Below are 16,870 nucleotides of genomic sequence, written 5' to 3' on the forward strand. Positions count from 1 at the left end.
ATATATATATATATATATATATATATATATATATATAATCTCTCTGGCTGCAACCCTTCTTTCCATCAGTCCCTATACCAGTTCCAAACTGAACAATCCATTGCCCTCACCCACCTAATCCTTCACCTACACATCAACTCAGCCAATGAACACACCCATCAACTCCTATCCTTAATAAAAGTCCTCAATCTTTCCTCTCCCACATCCACACCGGCTATTCAGAGCATCCTCCTACAGGCCAACCGCCAATTAGAACAGCATGCCACCCTTCACCTCAAAAACTATCCAATCTCCTGGTTTCCCACCTCCGGAAAGGCAACTCACTCACCCTTCACAACCTTTCCAGCAAACCTCAACCACCTCTCATTGCACACCAACCCAGTCTCTCCCATCTACTCAATCTCCCACTTCCAGCTCCACTCCCTCCAAAACCTCAAAATACCGATCAACACAATCGGGCACCACAACACCCTAATTCAGTAGTTAACCTTTCCTCCAAACCTCTCTCCCAATCCGAAACCTCTGTCCTATCCAAAGGCCTCACCTTCAGCCCCACTCCCAGATTCAACCAAACAGCCCTCGTCAAAGATTTACTGTCCTACACTCGTACTCTCTGCTGGAAGTATCACTTTGCCACGAAGAAAAATGATCCTAATGATCCAACTCCCCAAAACACTATCCAAATTGAACCCTGCCTGGAACAGTTCCGTCCTCCGTCACAGCGGGACCCACCTCCTCTTCCTCAAAATCACCCTCTCCAAACCTTCCAGGAATTTCTGACTTCCAGCCTTGCCTCTCAATCCTTCTTAAAAAACCTTAATCCTACTCCCAACATCACCACTGCTGAAGCCCAGGCTATCCGTGATCTGAAGGCTGACCGGTCCATCGTCATTCTTCCGGCGGACAAGGGTTCCACGACCGTGTTACTTGATCGTCGGGAGTATGTGGCTGAGGGACTGCGTCAGCTTTCAGACAACACCACATACAAAGTTTGCCAAGGTAATCCCATTCCTGATGTCCAGGCAGAGCTTCAAGGAATCCTCAGAACCTTAGGCCCCCTACAAAACCTTTCACCTGACTCCATCAACCTCCTGACCCCACCGACACCCCGCACCCCTACCTTCTACCTTCTTCCTAAAATTCACAAACCCAATCATCCCGGCCGCCCCATTGTAGCTGGTTACCAAGCCCCCACAGAACGTATCTCTGCCTACGTAGATCAACACCTTCAACCCATTACATGCAGTCTCCCATCCTTCATCAAAGACACCAACCACTTTCTCGAACGCCTGGAATCCTTACCCAATCCGTTACCCCCAGAAACCATCCTTGTAACCATTGATGCCACTTCCTTATACACAAATATCCCGCACGTCCAGGGCCTCGCTGCGATGGAGCACTTCCTTTCACGCCGATCACCTGCCACCCTACCTAAAACATCTTTCCTCATTACCTTAGCCAGCTTCATCCTGACCCACAACTTCTTCACTTTTGAAAACCAGACATACCAACAATTAAAGGGAACAGCCATGGGTACCAGGATGGCCCCCTCGTACGCCAACCTATTCGTGGGTCGCTTAGAGGAAGCCTTCTTGGTTACCCAGGCCTGCCAACCCAAAGTTTGGTACAGATTTATTGATGACATCTTCATGATCTGGACTCACAGTGAAGAAGAACTCCAGAATTTCCTCTCCAACCTCAACTCCTTTGGTTCCATCAGATTCACCTGGTCCTACTCCAAATCCCATGCCACTTTCCTTGATGTTGACCTTCACCTGTCCAATGGCCAGCTTCACACGTCCGTCCACATCAAACCCACCAACAAGCAACAGTACCTCCATTACGACAGCTGCCACCCATTCCACATCAAACGGTCCCTTCCCTACAGCCTAGGTCTTCGTGGCAAACGAATCTGCTCCAGTCCGGAATCCCTAAAGCATTACACCAACAACCTGACAACAGCTTTCGCATCCCGCAACTACCCTCCCGACCTGGTACAGAAGCAAATAACCAGAGCCACTTCCTCATCCTCTCAAACCCAGAACCTCTCACAGAAGAACCACAAAAGTGCCCCACTTGTGACAGGATACTTTCCGGGACTGGATCAGATTCTGAATGTGGCTCTCCAGCAGGGATACGACTTCCTCAAATCCTGCCCTGAAATGAGATCCATCCTTCATGAAATCCTCCCCACTCCACCAAGAGTGTCTTTCCGCCGTCCACCTAACCTTCGTAACCTCTTAGTTCATCCCTATGAAATCCCCAAACCACCTTCCCTACCCTCTGGCTCCTACCCTTGTAACCGCCCCCGGTGTAAAACCTGTCCCATGCACCCTCCCACCACCACCTACTCCAGTCCTGTAACCCGGAAGGTGTACACAATCAAAGGCAGAGCCACGTGTGAAAGCACCCACGTGATCTACCAACTGACCTGCCTACACTGTGATGCATTCTATGTGGGAATGACCAGCAACAAACTGTCCATTCGCATGAATGGACACAGGCAGACAGTGTTTGTTGGTAATGAGGATCACCCTGTGGCTAAACATGCCTTGGTGCACGACCAGCACATCTTGGCGCAGTGTTACACCGTCCGGGTTATCTGGATACTTCCTACTAACACCAACCTATCCGAACTCCGGAGATGGGAACTTGCTCTTCAATATATCCTATCTTCCCGTTATCCACCAGGCCTCAATCTCCGCTAATTTCAAATTTCCGCCACTTATACCTCACCTGTCATTCATCAACATCTTTGCCTCTGCACTTCTGCCTCGACTGACATCTCTGCCCAAACTCTTTGTCTTTAAATATGTCTGCTTGTGTCTGTATATGTGTGGATGGATATGTGTGTGTGTGTGCGAGTGTATACCCGTCCTTTTTTCCCCCTAAGGTAAGTCTTTCCGCTCCCGGGACTGGAATGACTCCTTACCCTCTCCCTTAAAACCCACATCCTTTCGTCTTTCCCTCTCCTTCCCTCTTTCCTGATGAGGCAACAGTTTGTTGCGAAAGCTTGGATTTTGTGTGTTCGTTTGTGTGTCTGTCGACCTGCCAGCACTTTCATTTGGTAAGTCACATCATCTTTGTTTTTATATATATATATATATATATATATATATATATATATATATATATATATATACACACACACACACACACACACACACACTATTTTCAGGTATATACATGCGGTAGTGTTGTGATGGAATCACAATAGCACCTACAGGGAAATCGATACGAAGTGGAATTATAGTGCCATCCTGTTTTCTCTAGTGGAGATCCTGGGACTCTTGTTACTTTGGCAGCAATGTTAAGGCAATTACTTGCAGTGTACCAATGAATTAATATTGTGCTTAGAGGGTGAAGAAACAGTCACCTTTCTTAATGCTGTCACCGTTTAAAATTTGTCACCGTTTTCAACCTTTTTTGTTCTTTTGGAAGAAAATAAGTTATTTATTTCTGTTTCCAAGTTTCTGTATTCATGTTCATTAATTTAACTTTTTGTAATACTCAAATGACGAAAATAAATAAAATTTAACCTGAAGGGCTTCTGAAATTTGAGGTATTGTTCCTTTTTGATTTTTTTTTAATGTTTTAATATTTTGCACAACTGTTGTTAGAGTAAAATATTCATCTACTATGATGACTTCTAATTTTGCTGTAGAAACAAAACTGCTGCTGTGATACTCTGAGTTAACTTTTGAAAATAAACTTTTTGGTACACAAAAATGCAAATTCCGCTGTGACTGTCTATAGAAGATGGGTAGTAAATGCTCTGCTTGTGGGAAAAAGGTTAGTGAAAGCGAACTACTTGCAGTGTGTGCCCTTGCACTATTAATTTCGAGACAAAAGGATTTCAGGCAATTTTTAATCACACACTTTCAACAACATAAGTGCAACATTAAAATTAAAATCAGTCACATTTAGAACTTTCGTATCAAACACATCCTTTATGTTCAGTACGAGTGTCAAGAATATGTATGTTAAGTACAAAGGATAGTTTCATCACCACTGAACTGATTTGGACAATGAAATGAGTTATTTTCAGTTACTCTAGTTAGTTAGTTAAGCAGAAGCTTTTCGCAGCACATACTATGCTCTAATAACTTGTGCAAATACAGGTGCATAAATTTGTCAAAAATTCTGATATTTCAACAGGTAACCCCATTGTTTTCAAGGTATGCATTGGAAAATGCCTTAAAATGACATGGAGGGCTACCTATCAAGATACCTTTACTTTTCAACAAACTTATCAAGGCAATGTTCCCTCAACTTATTTGAAGAAGATGGTTTTAGTTGGTTGCTTGTTTCATGTATCATAAATGCAGTCTCTTCCTGTGATGCAGAATGAGTTAGCTTTTACTCACAACACTTGTTTCCAGCAAAAAATATGACAACATACTGACAATTTACACAACAGCCTTGTGTATTAACCTTTGATACTTGTAATTCTTTTTTAAGCACCATGATTAACTCTTGACTACATTCCAACAGACCTACAAACCAGGATTATAAAATTACACATGTAAAAAAAATATGGAGCAGAAGAATTTGTCCAGCAAATATAATAATTTTAGTTTATGCTTGAAGTTAATTTTATTAGCCATTAGATTCAACAGGTAAGTTGTAGATTTTTTCAGCTGAATATTTTGCTCATTTCTGTGCCACATTATGGACGAACAGCGATTAATGTAAATATTTTCTCTTTCCATTAATGCAATAATGAATGTTACTGTTGTTTTTGAATTGCAATTGATCACTGAAAACAAACTTGATACAGTAGTAAATGCGCTGCAAGGCTATTGTCAGTATGTCTAAATGTTTAATGAGCTGTCTTCAAGAGGTTCTACAGGGGACAGCACCCTCATTACATGCTTCTGTCTGACGAACACTATCTTGCTCCAAAAAGAGTCACTAAAGAATATTATGCCATATAAAATTAGTGAGTGAAAGTACAAAAAGTAATTCAGCTTTTTGACACTTTCATGCCCAAAGCCAGTTATTATCCATAATGGAAGAGTTGAAGATATTGGACGATTGGACGCTTAAGATCTGTACCACATGAATTACAATTCAGATCATCATCAACAGTCCCGAGTGACTGGAAAAAAGTGCAAGTGACTCCTGTATGTAAGAAGGGCAAAAGAATGGACCCACAAAATTACACATCAGTATCACTAACATCAGTTTGCTGCAGAATCCTTGGACATATTCTCAGTTCGAACATAACGAATTTTCTTGAGACTGAGAAACTTCTCAAAAAATCAGAATGCCTTTAGAAACTTGGCTTGCACTTTTCTCATGTGATATACTGCAAACTATGGATGAAGGGTAACAGGCAGATTCCATATTTCTAGATTTACAGAAAGTGTTTGACACGGTGCACCATTGCACGCCGTTAAAGAAGATATGGACGAATGGAATAGGTTCACAGATATGTGAGTGGCTCTAAGACTTCTTACATTATAAAACACAGTATGTTTTCCTCAACAGCAAGTGTTTATCAGAGACAAGAGTATCGTCAGGAGTGCCCCAGGGAAGGGTGATAGGACTGCTACTACTCTCTATACACGTAAATGATTTGGCGGACAGCAATCTATGGTTGTTTGCTGATGATACTGTGGAGTACAGTGATGTGTTGAAGTTGAGTGACTATAGGAGGATACAATAGGAATTAGACAAAATTTCTAGTTTGTGTGATGAATGATAAGTAGCTCTAAATGTACAAAAATGTAAGATAATATGGATGAGTAATGTTTGGATACAGCATTAGTAGTGTCCTCCTTGACACAGTCACATCATCCAAATATCTGGGCATAATGTTTCAAAGCAATATGAACTGGGGTGAGCATCTACATCTACATTTCTACATCTACATTTATACTCCGCAAGCCACCCAACGGTGTGTGGCGGAGGGCACTTTACGTGCCAATGTCATTACCTCCCTTTTCTGTTCCAGTTGCGTATGGTTCGCAGGAAGAACAACTGTCTGAAAGCCTCTGTGCGCGCTCGAATCTCTCTAATTTTACATTCATGGTCTCCTCAGGAGGTATAAGTAGGGGGAAGCAATATATTCGATACCTCGTCCAGAAACGCACCCTCTCGAAACCTGGCGAGCAAGCTACACCGCGATGCAGAGCGCCTCTCTTGCAGAGTCTGCCACTTGAGTTTGCTAAACATCTCCGTAACGCTATCACGGTTACCAAATAACCCTGTGATGAAACGCGCCGCTCTTCTTTGGATCTTCTCTATCTCCTCTGTCAATCCGATCTGGTACGGATCCCACACTGATGAGCAAACTCAAGTATAGGTTGAACAAGTGTTTTGTAAGCCACCTCCTTTGTTGATGGACTACATTTTCTAAGGACTCTCACAATGAATCTCAACCTGGTACCCGCCTTACCAACAATTAATTTTATATGATCATTCCACTTCAAATCGTTCCGCATGCATACTCCCAGATATTTTACAGATGTAACTGCTACCAGTGTTTGTTCCGCTATAATATAATCATACAATAAAGGAGCATGTGAGGATTGTGGTAAGAAAGGCAAATGGTTGACTTTGGTTTATGGGAGAATTCTAGGAAAGTGTGGTTCATCTGTAAAGGAGACCACATACAGGATGCTAATGCAACCTACTGATGCATACTGCTCGAGTCTTTGGGATACATACAAGGTCAGATTAACGGGAGACATCAAAGGAATTCAGAGGCAGGCAGCTGGATTTGTTACTAGAATCTTCGAACAACACGCAAATTTTGCAGAGATGCTTTTGGAAACTCGAATGGGAATCCCTGAAGGGAAGGTGACATTCTTTTCAAGGAACACTATTGAGAAAATTTAGAGAACCAGTGTTTGAAGCTGACTGCAGAATGACTCTACTGTTGCCAACATACATTTTGCATAAGGACCACGAAGATAAGATACGAGAAATTAGGGCTCATATGGAGGCATACAAACAGTCATTTTTCTCTCATTCTATCTGCAAGTGGAACAGAACAGGAAATGATTAGTAGGGGTACAGGATACTCTCCGCCTTGTGCTGTAAAGTGGATTGTGGAATATCAACGTAGATGTAGATTAGGTGATAGCGTATTACATTTTTACTTATAATAACAGTTCAAACTGCACTAAAATGACAAATATTGTAGCCAGTTCAAAGACTTTGTCATTAGATGATAGCATTTTTGAGAAAAACTGTACCTGATGTCTTCACAAAGCTTCATCAGCTGTTCTTACCTACTGACATGACACAGGCTATAACTGTGGAGCAGCTGATGCAACATCATAAAGACATGAAACAAAATTTCTCTCATCTTAATGACTGATCAAAATTGGTTACAATGTTCGTTATTCTCTTCATAGCTATGAAGATTTAATACATCACAGCCGAATGAACCTGATTGTTCACTGCAGCAACACAGTTTGGAAATGTGAGCTTTGTTTTCTGCGTCTTTCCCACCAAGCTTACACAAACCTCATCCCGTCCACTGTTCCCTATCGCACATCCTCTCTGCAAAGAGCCACTGTCCAACATGATTTACACTATAATACCTATACTTCTAAATTTATCTTGACATTCTTCGTTTTTTACCTCAGAGATCCTCTTACCCCATTCCCCCAAAACTCCTATTCTCCTAAGCTAAAGAAGGAACTTGTGATTCTGAAAGGTAGGAGTATTAGTGGATTTTATTTACAAGTGCTCCTGTCTGCTGAACTAGGAGCTGCATTTGCTGGAGTTAAGTACTGGTCAGCCCAACTGTCCCAGTTAATTTAATGAATTTCTGGATATAATTCTTCTTTTTATAACATTGTCATGCATTTTTTGCTTCTCATTCTAAACAATGAAATGAACAATCTCTGATATACACCACAAATCAATAGAATATGTAACATTTGAATGAACAACAATAACAAAATTCACCTATAGCAAAATACCTTTCTCAGGAGCTGTCTTCTCCGACCACGGCGACATATGTCAGACGCAACTGCAGTTACAAGCTGCTGAAAACCATCAGTATGTGTTACCAAGCCTGCTAATTCAAGCTGCGCTAGAAGTTGAGAGAGTCTTTGTAATTCATTATCTTCAGATTGACCAGTGCACTTGCATGACAGAGCTTCTAACAAACTGGCTCCTTCCATTTGTGGTAACAGCTGCAGCAATAACTCCTTCGCACTGAGAAGAAAATTGTATTAAATGTCAACAAAATTACCACCAAAGAAAATGAACAGCCTTAAAAAATAAAATCTCATTTTCTGAGCCTAATTTTGAAGCAAGGGGGAAAAACCATGACAAATAAAAATTATGAAAACTTCTACAGAAAAGGAATATCTGCGTGTACTACATAACTACTGGGAAAATTATTGGTTAATCAGTCAATTTGGTACTAATTTAAGATAAGCCTGAGGAACTAATTAGTCTTCAACTTCTCCAACTCCTTAGATACAGTCCGTAAGCACAACCAGTCAGTTATACACTACCAGTAACATTATATGGTCAGATTTTTATGTAATACTTGGGTTTTGCATCTCGTGAATGCATTGATTTAATTAGTATAAGTAAACAATGACTTGTTTTTTGCTACTTCAGTTTCCTCTACTATCATTTCATTAAAGGCCTGTATGTGCAACAGTAAGCACGTTAACTTTTGTGTAAAATATGAATTCTATGTTCTTAAATAGTACATTGAAATCAGATTGGTGGATAATCATATTTATGTAGACAAAGGCTTTTTTATTTACACCTGACATGGCACTCCATTTTTGCACATATTAAAATACAACACTCGTTGTCTCAGCCAGTAGATGATTTTAATAGCACTTGTTGATAGCTGCACACTACTCTCGCTGTAGTTTATGACATGTTGGTGTTGCATGTATACATTATATTATTAAGGGGCAGTACTGACTTTTGCATCTGCTACATATGTATTTTAATTTACAGAAGCAGCATCAGCACAACAAAGCAATATGGAATTTAATTTGAGGATGGTAGCCAGGTGAATTGCTGAAAATACGGTATGAGTAAATAAAGTACCCACCAGCAAATCTGACAGTAATATTAATTATTACATCAGGAGAGCTTATGTAGTTCAGTAAATATAAATGTGTCATGTAAATGTCTTTTGAATTTATGGAAGCAATACAGAGTTTCTATTATATTTTTCTAATTGCACCTGTGACTCCTCCAGAAGCAGAAAGGTAGAAAAAATATACAAATTAAGTTACAGAAATTGGCCAATTCAGAAGTACCACACAGCTAATTCAAAAATGTGTGTTAGTTAAGAAATATAGTCAGACATACTTTGTCTCCAGTTGGGGCTACTCAGGTTGGATACTGTCATCAGGAAGAACAAAACTTGCATTTTACAGGTCAGAGTGTAGGTGGGTAGAATAGAAAATTTGAAAAGAGAAATGGATAACGAAGGTAAATATACTGGGAATTAGTGAAATGGAATGGCAGGAAGAACAGGGACTCTGGTTAAGCGAGTATTTGTGATCAACATAAAATCAAATAGAGGTAATGGAGGAGTATGTCTAATAATGAATAAGACAATATGAAAGCAAGTAAGCTACTACGAACACTTAGTGAATGCATTATTGTAACAAAGAAAGATACTTAGCTAATACCCAACACAGTAATAAAAGTTTGTATGCCATAGTTCCACTGATGAAGAAGGGATTGGAAGAATGTACACTATAAATGAAATTATCCAAATAGTTACGTGAGAGGAAATTTAATTGTTATGGGACACTAAATTCAATGGCAGGAGAAGGAAGACAATGGAAAATATATGGAGATAATGGACTGGGGGAAAGAAATGAAATGGGAATTTGTCTGATAGAGTTTTACACATAGTACAATTGAAGATGTCTAACACTTGGTTGAAGAGTGTTGTGTATGTATGACGGTTGAATGAAAAGTAATGCCTCCATCTTCGTTAATTGGGTATGGATGGAAATATTTTAATAAATCAAATGCAGAAATAATCTTTAGAATGTGATTTTTAATTACCAATATTTACTTTTCCACATAATCACCAGCCAATTGGATATATTTCTGCCAACGATGAACAAGTTTTCCGATGCCGTTATGGAAGAAGTCGTCACTCTGTTTTCTGCAACCAAAGTCTCACAGTTCTCTCAGCGCCTTCAGCAGAAGCATAATGATGACCCTGCAGATCGTCTTTCATTATCGGGACCATATGGAAGTCAGATGGTGCTAAATCTGGACTGTATGGAGGATGCCATACAGTGGTGAGATTCAGTCTATGAAGTTCTGCTGCAGTGGCATGTGAAGTGTGTGGTTTGCCAAGAAAAGCAATATTGTGACCCACATGTTCTTGTGAAACACCGATTGTGCTTGCAACTTCTTTCAGAGTGATACGATGATCATCCTGGATCAATCTGTCAACCTTTTGCTTGTGAAACTCGGTGGTTGTTGTCACAAGACGTCCAACTCTTTGTTTGTCATGCAGATCAGATGTTCCTGCCTCAACATCTTTAAACTTACTCACCAAATGATGAGCAGTACTCACATCAACACAATAACCATAAACTGCTTTCATTCTCTGATGAATCTCCTTTGTGGTGACACCTTCTGCTGTCAATAATACAATGACTACACATTGCTTAAATCGCATTGACCGTCTGTCTGCACAGGGTTCCATACTTTACACTGTAACAACACAACCGTTCAATGCTAAGGCTTCCTGTCAACTGGAGCTGTAGAGAAGAGACTATGAAACAAGTCAGTATCAGCCACATATCAATGCTGCCAACTGTTGAAGAATTACGAAGATAGAAGCATTACTTTTCAGTCAGTCCTCATAGATGAGAGGGAGAGATCACAGAAGGTTTCAGTAGATTACATAATTGTGAGACAGAGATTTAGAAAACAAATTCTGAACTGCGAGAATTGTGGAATAGTTGGAAATTAAGGAAATGGGACTGTGATGAACAGAAAGAACTAGATTATATAGGATTAGTGATGGCAGCAGAGAATCAAATAGGTAAAAACACAATGTCTAGTAGAAATCCTTGGATAACATGAGAGAAACTGGATTTAATGGACTATACGAGGAAGCACAAAAATGCAGCACAAGCAGCAAGTGAAAGGGAATACAGAGATGACAAAGTTCAAAATAGCAGAGCAGGTATGGCTAGAGAAATGCAAAAGTGAAGAAGTGTACATAACTACGGAATACGTAAGTGCTGTCTATACGAAAACCGAAGATACCTTTGGGGAAAAGGGAAGCCACTGCACAAATAGTAAGAGCTCAGATGGTAGGCCAGTGCTAAGCAAAGAAAGGAAGACAGAGGTGGAAGGAATATACAGAAGAGCTGTTTAAAAAAAGGAAACTTTAAGAGAATATGATGGAAAGCATTGTTGTGGTCTTTAGTCTGAAGACTGGTTTGACACAACTCTACAAGCTACTCTATACTGTGCCAGCCTCTTCATCTCCCAACAATTACTGCAACTTACACCATTCTGAATCTACTTACTATATTCATCTCTTGGTCTCCCTCTACAATTTTTACCCCCCCCCCCCCCCTGCCAACTTTCTACCAGCACTAAATTGGTGATTCCTTGATGTCTCAGAATGAATCCTATCAATCAACTGTTTATCATCCACATTTCACTTTCGTACATGGCTATACTCCATACAAATACTTTCAGAAAAGACTTGCTAACACTTAACTTTACATTTGAGGTTAGCAAATTTCTCTTCTTCAGAAACTCATTTCTTGCCATTGCCAGTCTACATTTTATATCCTCTTGTTTCAGCCATCTTCAGTTATTCTGCTACCCAAATAACAAAACTCATCTACTACTTTAAGTGTCCCCTTTCCTAACTTAATTCCGTCAGCATCATCACCCGATTTAATTCGACTACATTCCACTGGCCTTGTTTTGGTTTGGTTGATGTTCATCTTACATCCTCCTTTCACGACACTGCTCATTCAATTCAACAGCTCTTCCAAGTCCTTTGCTGTCTCTGACAGAATTTCAATGACCTTGGTAAACCTCAAAGTTTTAATTTTTTTCCCCTGGACTTTACTTCCCACTCCAAATTTTGCTTTACTTTCATTTACTGCTTACTCAGTGTACAGACTGAATAGCATTGGTGATTGTCTACAACCCTGTCTCACTCCTTTCCCAACCAATACTTCCCTTTCATGCCCCTCAACTCATAACTGCTGTCTGGCTACTGAAGAATTTGTAAATAGCCTTTCACTCCCTGTATTTTTACCCCTGCTACCTTCAGGATTTCAAAGAGAGTACTCCATTCAACATTATCAAAAGCTTTCTCTAAATCTACAAATGCTATAGACATAGGTTTGCAATCCAAACTTATGTTTTCTGAGGTCAGATTCTAACAGTTTTTCCATTCTGCTATAAGGAATTCATGTTAGAATTTTGCAACTATGAGTTATGAAACTGATGATTCAGCAATATTTGCACCTGTTAGCACCAGCTTTCTTTATAATTGGAACTATTACATTCTTCTTGAATGACTTAGGGTATTTCGCCTGTCTCATACATCTTGTACACGAGATGGAAGGGGTCTGTCATGGCTGGCTCTCCCAAGGGTGTTGGTAGCTCTGATGGAATGTCGTCTATTCCCATATTCCCAGACACTTTTTTTTAACTTAGGTCTTACAGTGCTCTGTCAAACTCTTCTTACAGTATCACATCTCCCACCTTATCTTCATCAATGTCCTCTTCCATTTCTATAATACTGCCTTCAGGTTCATCTTCCTCGAACATACCGTCATATACTGCTTCACCTTTCAGTTTTCCCTCCTTTGTTTAGAACTAGTTTTCCATCTGAGTTCTCGATATTCATACATCTGCTTCTCTTTTCTCCAAAGAACTCTTTAATTTTCCTCTAGGCAGTATCTATCTTTCCCCTATTGAAATATGCTTCTAAATCCTTACATTTGTCTTCTAGCCATTTCTGCTTAGCCATTTTGCTCTTTCTGTCGATTTCATTCCCTTTCCCCTGCTTTACTGCTGCATTTATATATTTTCTCCTTTCAGCAGTTGAATTCAATATTTCCTGTATTATCCAAGGATTTCTATTAGGCCTTGTCTTTTTACCTATTTGATCCTCTGCTGCCTTCACTATTTCATCTCTCAAAGCTACTCATTCGGCTTCTACAGCATCCCTTTCGTGTTCTAGTCTACTGCTCCCTAATGCTCTATCTGTAACTCTCAAGAATCTATGGTTCTTCCAAGCAATCCTAATCCCATCTCCCAGAAAAAATAAATGAAGATGAGCTGGGGGATGCAATAATGAGAGAAGAAATTGACAGAGAACTGAAAGAACTGAAAGACCTATTTAAAATCAAGACAGCTGAAGTAGGCAAAATTCTCTCTGAGTTACTGATATCCTCGGGATGTACCACAACAAAATCTATTCCACTTAGTGGGCAAGATATATGAGATAGATGAAATACTGACATAAAGAGGAATGTAATAACTCTTATTTCAAAGAAGGTACACGCTGACAGGTAAGATTATCACCAAACCATCAAACAAATCATCATGAGCCACAACTGCAGAACACAAACACAAATGATTTACAGAAGAATGGAGAGACTGATAGTAGCCACCCTTGGAGGAGATAAGCTTGGATTCCAGTGAAATTTAGGAACATTCAAACAATACTGCCTCTACAACATATGTCAGAAGATAAACTGAAGCAAGGCAAACTTATGTATATAGCATTTGTAGATTTAGAGAAAGCTCTTGAAAATGTTGACAGGGAGACATACTTTGAAATTCTGAAGGTAACAGGGGTGAGTGAAAGTTTATCTACAACTTCTAAAGAACCCAGTCAAGAGTTATCAAAGGACATTAAAGGGAAGCAGTAGTTGAGAAGAGAATAGGACATTACTCAATTTGTATGAAGAGCAGGCAATAAAGTAACCCAAAGAGAACTTCAGTGACAGCAGTGATCTTGGAAGAGCAATTGCACTGAATAGATAGTGTCTTGATAAAAGATTACAAGGAGAACATCAACAAAAATAAACAGGGTTAATCAAACATATGTGAATTAAATAAGGTAATGGTGAGGGAATTATACTAGGAAAGGACATTAAAAGTAGTAGATGAATTTTGTTGATGATTGATGATGGCCAAAGTAGACACGAAAACTTTTTTTCTTTGGAGTGCAGCCTTGTGCTGAAGTGTAACAGGGACAATAAGCAGAAGCTTTTGAAATATGGTACTACATGAGAAATCAAAAAATATGATTGGTAGATGTGCTAACTACCAAGTTGGTACTGAATCAAACAGAGATGAAAAGAAATTTATGGCACAACTTGACTAAAAGAAGGGATCGATTGACTTCCTGAGGCATTAAGGAATTGTCAGTTTGGCAATAAAAGTAAGTAGGGGGATTAAAAACTGTAAATAGATATCAACAGTAAGCTGGTTAAAATGGATGTAAGTTGTGGTAGCTGCAAAGTGTTAAGATAAGTGATTACATTAAAGCTAGGAATGGGGGGGGGGGGGGGGGGAGAGGGAGGGGAAGAAGGTGGAGGATCACATTATTCATGCTTCATAATTTCATTTACATTATACTCATGTCAGAAAAAAAGAACATAGTTAAATGATCTATTGTTGTTGTTGTTGTGGTCTTCAGTCCTGAGAGTGGTTTGATGCAGCTCTCCATGCTACTCTATCCTGTGCAAGCTTCTTCATCTCCCAGTACCTACTGCAACCTACATCCTTCTGAATCTGCTTGGGGTATTCATCTCTTGGTCTCCCTCTACGATTTTTACCCTCTACGCTGCCCTCCAATACTAAATTGGTGATCCCTTGATGACTCAGAACATGTCCTACCAACCGATCCCTTCTTCTAGTCAAGTTGTGCCACAAACTTTTCTTCTCCCCAATCCTATTCAACACCTCCTCATTCGTTATGTGATCTACCCATCTAATCTTCAGCATTCTTCTGTAGCACCACATTTCGAAAGCTTCTATTCTCTTCTTGTCTAAACTATTTATCGTCCATGTTTCACTTCCATACATGGCTACACTCCATACAAAAACTTTCAGAAACGACTTCCTGACACTTAAATCTATACTCGATGTTAACAAATTTCTCTTCTTCAGAAACGCTTTCCTTGCCATTGCCAGTCTACATTTTATATCCTCTCTACTTTGACCATCATCAGTTATTTTGCTCCCCAAATAGCGAAACTCCTTTACTACTTCAAGTGTCTCATTTCCTAATCTAATACCCTCAGCATCACCAGACTTAATTCGACTACATTCCATTATCCTAGTTTTGCTTTTGTTGATGTTCATCTTATATCCTCCTTTCAAGACACTATCCATTCCCTTGAACTGCTCTTCCAAGTCCTTTACTGTCTCTGACAGAATTACAATGTCATCGGTGAACCTCAAAGTTTTTATTTCTTCTCCATGGATTTTAATACCTACTCCAAATTTTTCTTTTGTTTCCTTCACTGCTTGCTCAATATACAGATTGAATAACATCGGGGATAGGCTACAACCCTGTCTCACTCCCTTCTCAACCACTGCTTCCCTTTCATGCCCCTCAACTCTTATAACTGCCATTTGGTTTCTATACAAATTGTAAATAGCCTTTCTCTCCCTGTATTTTACCCTGCCACCTTCAGAATTTGAAAGAGAGTATTCCAGTCAACATTGTCAAAAGCTTTCTCTAAGTCTACAAATGCTAGAAACGTAGGTTTGCCTTTCCTTAATCTTTCTTCTAAGATAAGTCGTAGGGTCAGTATTGCCTCACGTGTTCCAATATTTCTACGGAATCCAAACTGATCTTCCCCTAGGTCAGCAACTACTAGTTTTTCCATTCGTCTGAAAAGAATTCGCATTAGTATTTTGCAGCTGTGACTTATTAAACTGATAGTTCGGTAATTTTCACACCTGTCAAAACCTGCTTTCTTTGGGATTGGAAATACTATATTCTTCTTGAAGTGTGAGGGTATTTCGCCTGTCTCATACATCTTGCTCAGCAGATGGTAGAGTTTTGTCAGGACTGGCTCTCCCAAGGCCATCAGTAGTTCTAATGGAATATTGTCTACTCTCGGGGCCTTGTTTCCATAATATTGTCCTCAAGTACATCGCCCTTGTATAGACCCTCTATATACTCCTTCCACCTTTCTGCTTTCCCTTCTTTGCTTAGAACTGGGTTTCCATCTGAGCTCTTAATATTCATACAAGTGGTTCTCTTTTCTCCAAAGGTCTCTTTAATTTTCCTGTAGGCAGTACGTATCTTAACCCTAGTGAGATAAGCCTCTACATCCTTACATTTATCCTCTAGCCATCCCTGCTTAGCCATTTTGCACTTCCTGTCGATATCATTTTTGAGACGTTTGTATTCCTTTTTGGCTGCTTCATTTACTGCATTTTTATATTTTCTCCATTCATCAATTAAATTCAATATTTCTTCTGTTACCCAAGGGTCTCTACTAGCCCTCGTCTTTTTACCTACTTGATCCTCTGCTGCCTTCACTACTTCATCCCTGAAAGCTACCCATTCTTCTTCTACTGTATTTCTTTCCCCCATTCCTGCCATTTGTTCCCTTATGCTCTCCCTGAAACACTGTAAAACCTCTGGTTTAGTCAGTTTATCCAGGTCCCATCTCCTTAAATTCCCACCTTTTTGCAGTTTCTTCAGTTTTAATCTACAGTTCATAACCAATAGATTGTGGTCAGAGTCCACATCTGCCCCTGGAAATGTCTTACAATTTAAAACCTGGTTTCTAAATCTCTGTCTTACCATTATATAATCTATCTGAAATCTGTCAGTATCTCCAGGCTTCTTCCATGTATACAACCTTCTTTTATGATTCTTGAACCAAGTGTT

The 16,870-nt window shown here is 39.7% G+C and overlaps 1 protein-coding gene across 2 annotated transcripts in view; it reads right to left on the reverse strand.

Moving 5' to 3' along the window:
* Positions 1-16,870, reverse strand: part of LOC126188008 (ras GTPase-activating-like protein IQGAP1) — a 334,889-nt gene that overhangs the window by 36,345 nt on the left and 281,674 nt on the right. For both annotated transcript variants that reach the window (XM_049929428.1, XM_049929435.1), the window contains exon 29: positions 7,941-8,178. In XM_049929428.1, coding sequence (XP_049785385.1) covers positions 7,941-8,178 — 238 coding nt within the window. The remainder of the gene's footprint in view (positions 1-7,940; positions 8,179-16,870) is intronic.

This window comes from Schistocerca cancellata, chromosome 1, assembly GCF_023864275.1.
Source record: "Schistocerca cancellata isolate TAMUIC-IGC-003103 chromosome 1, iqSchCanc2.1, whole genome shotgun sequence".
Lineage (NCBI taxonomy): Eukaryota > Metazoa > Arthropoda > Insecta > Orthoptera > Acrididae > Schistocerca > Schistocerca cancellata.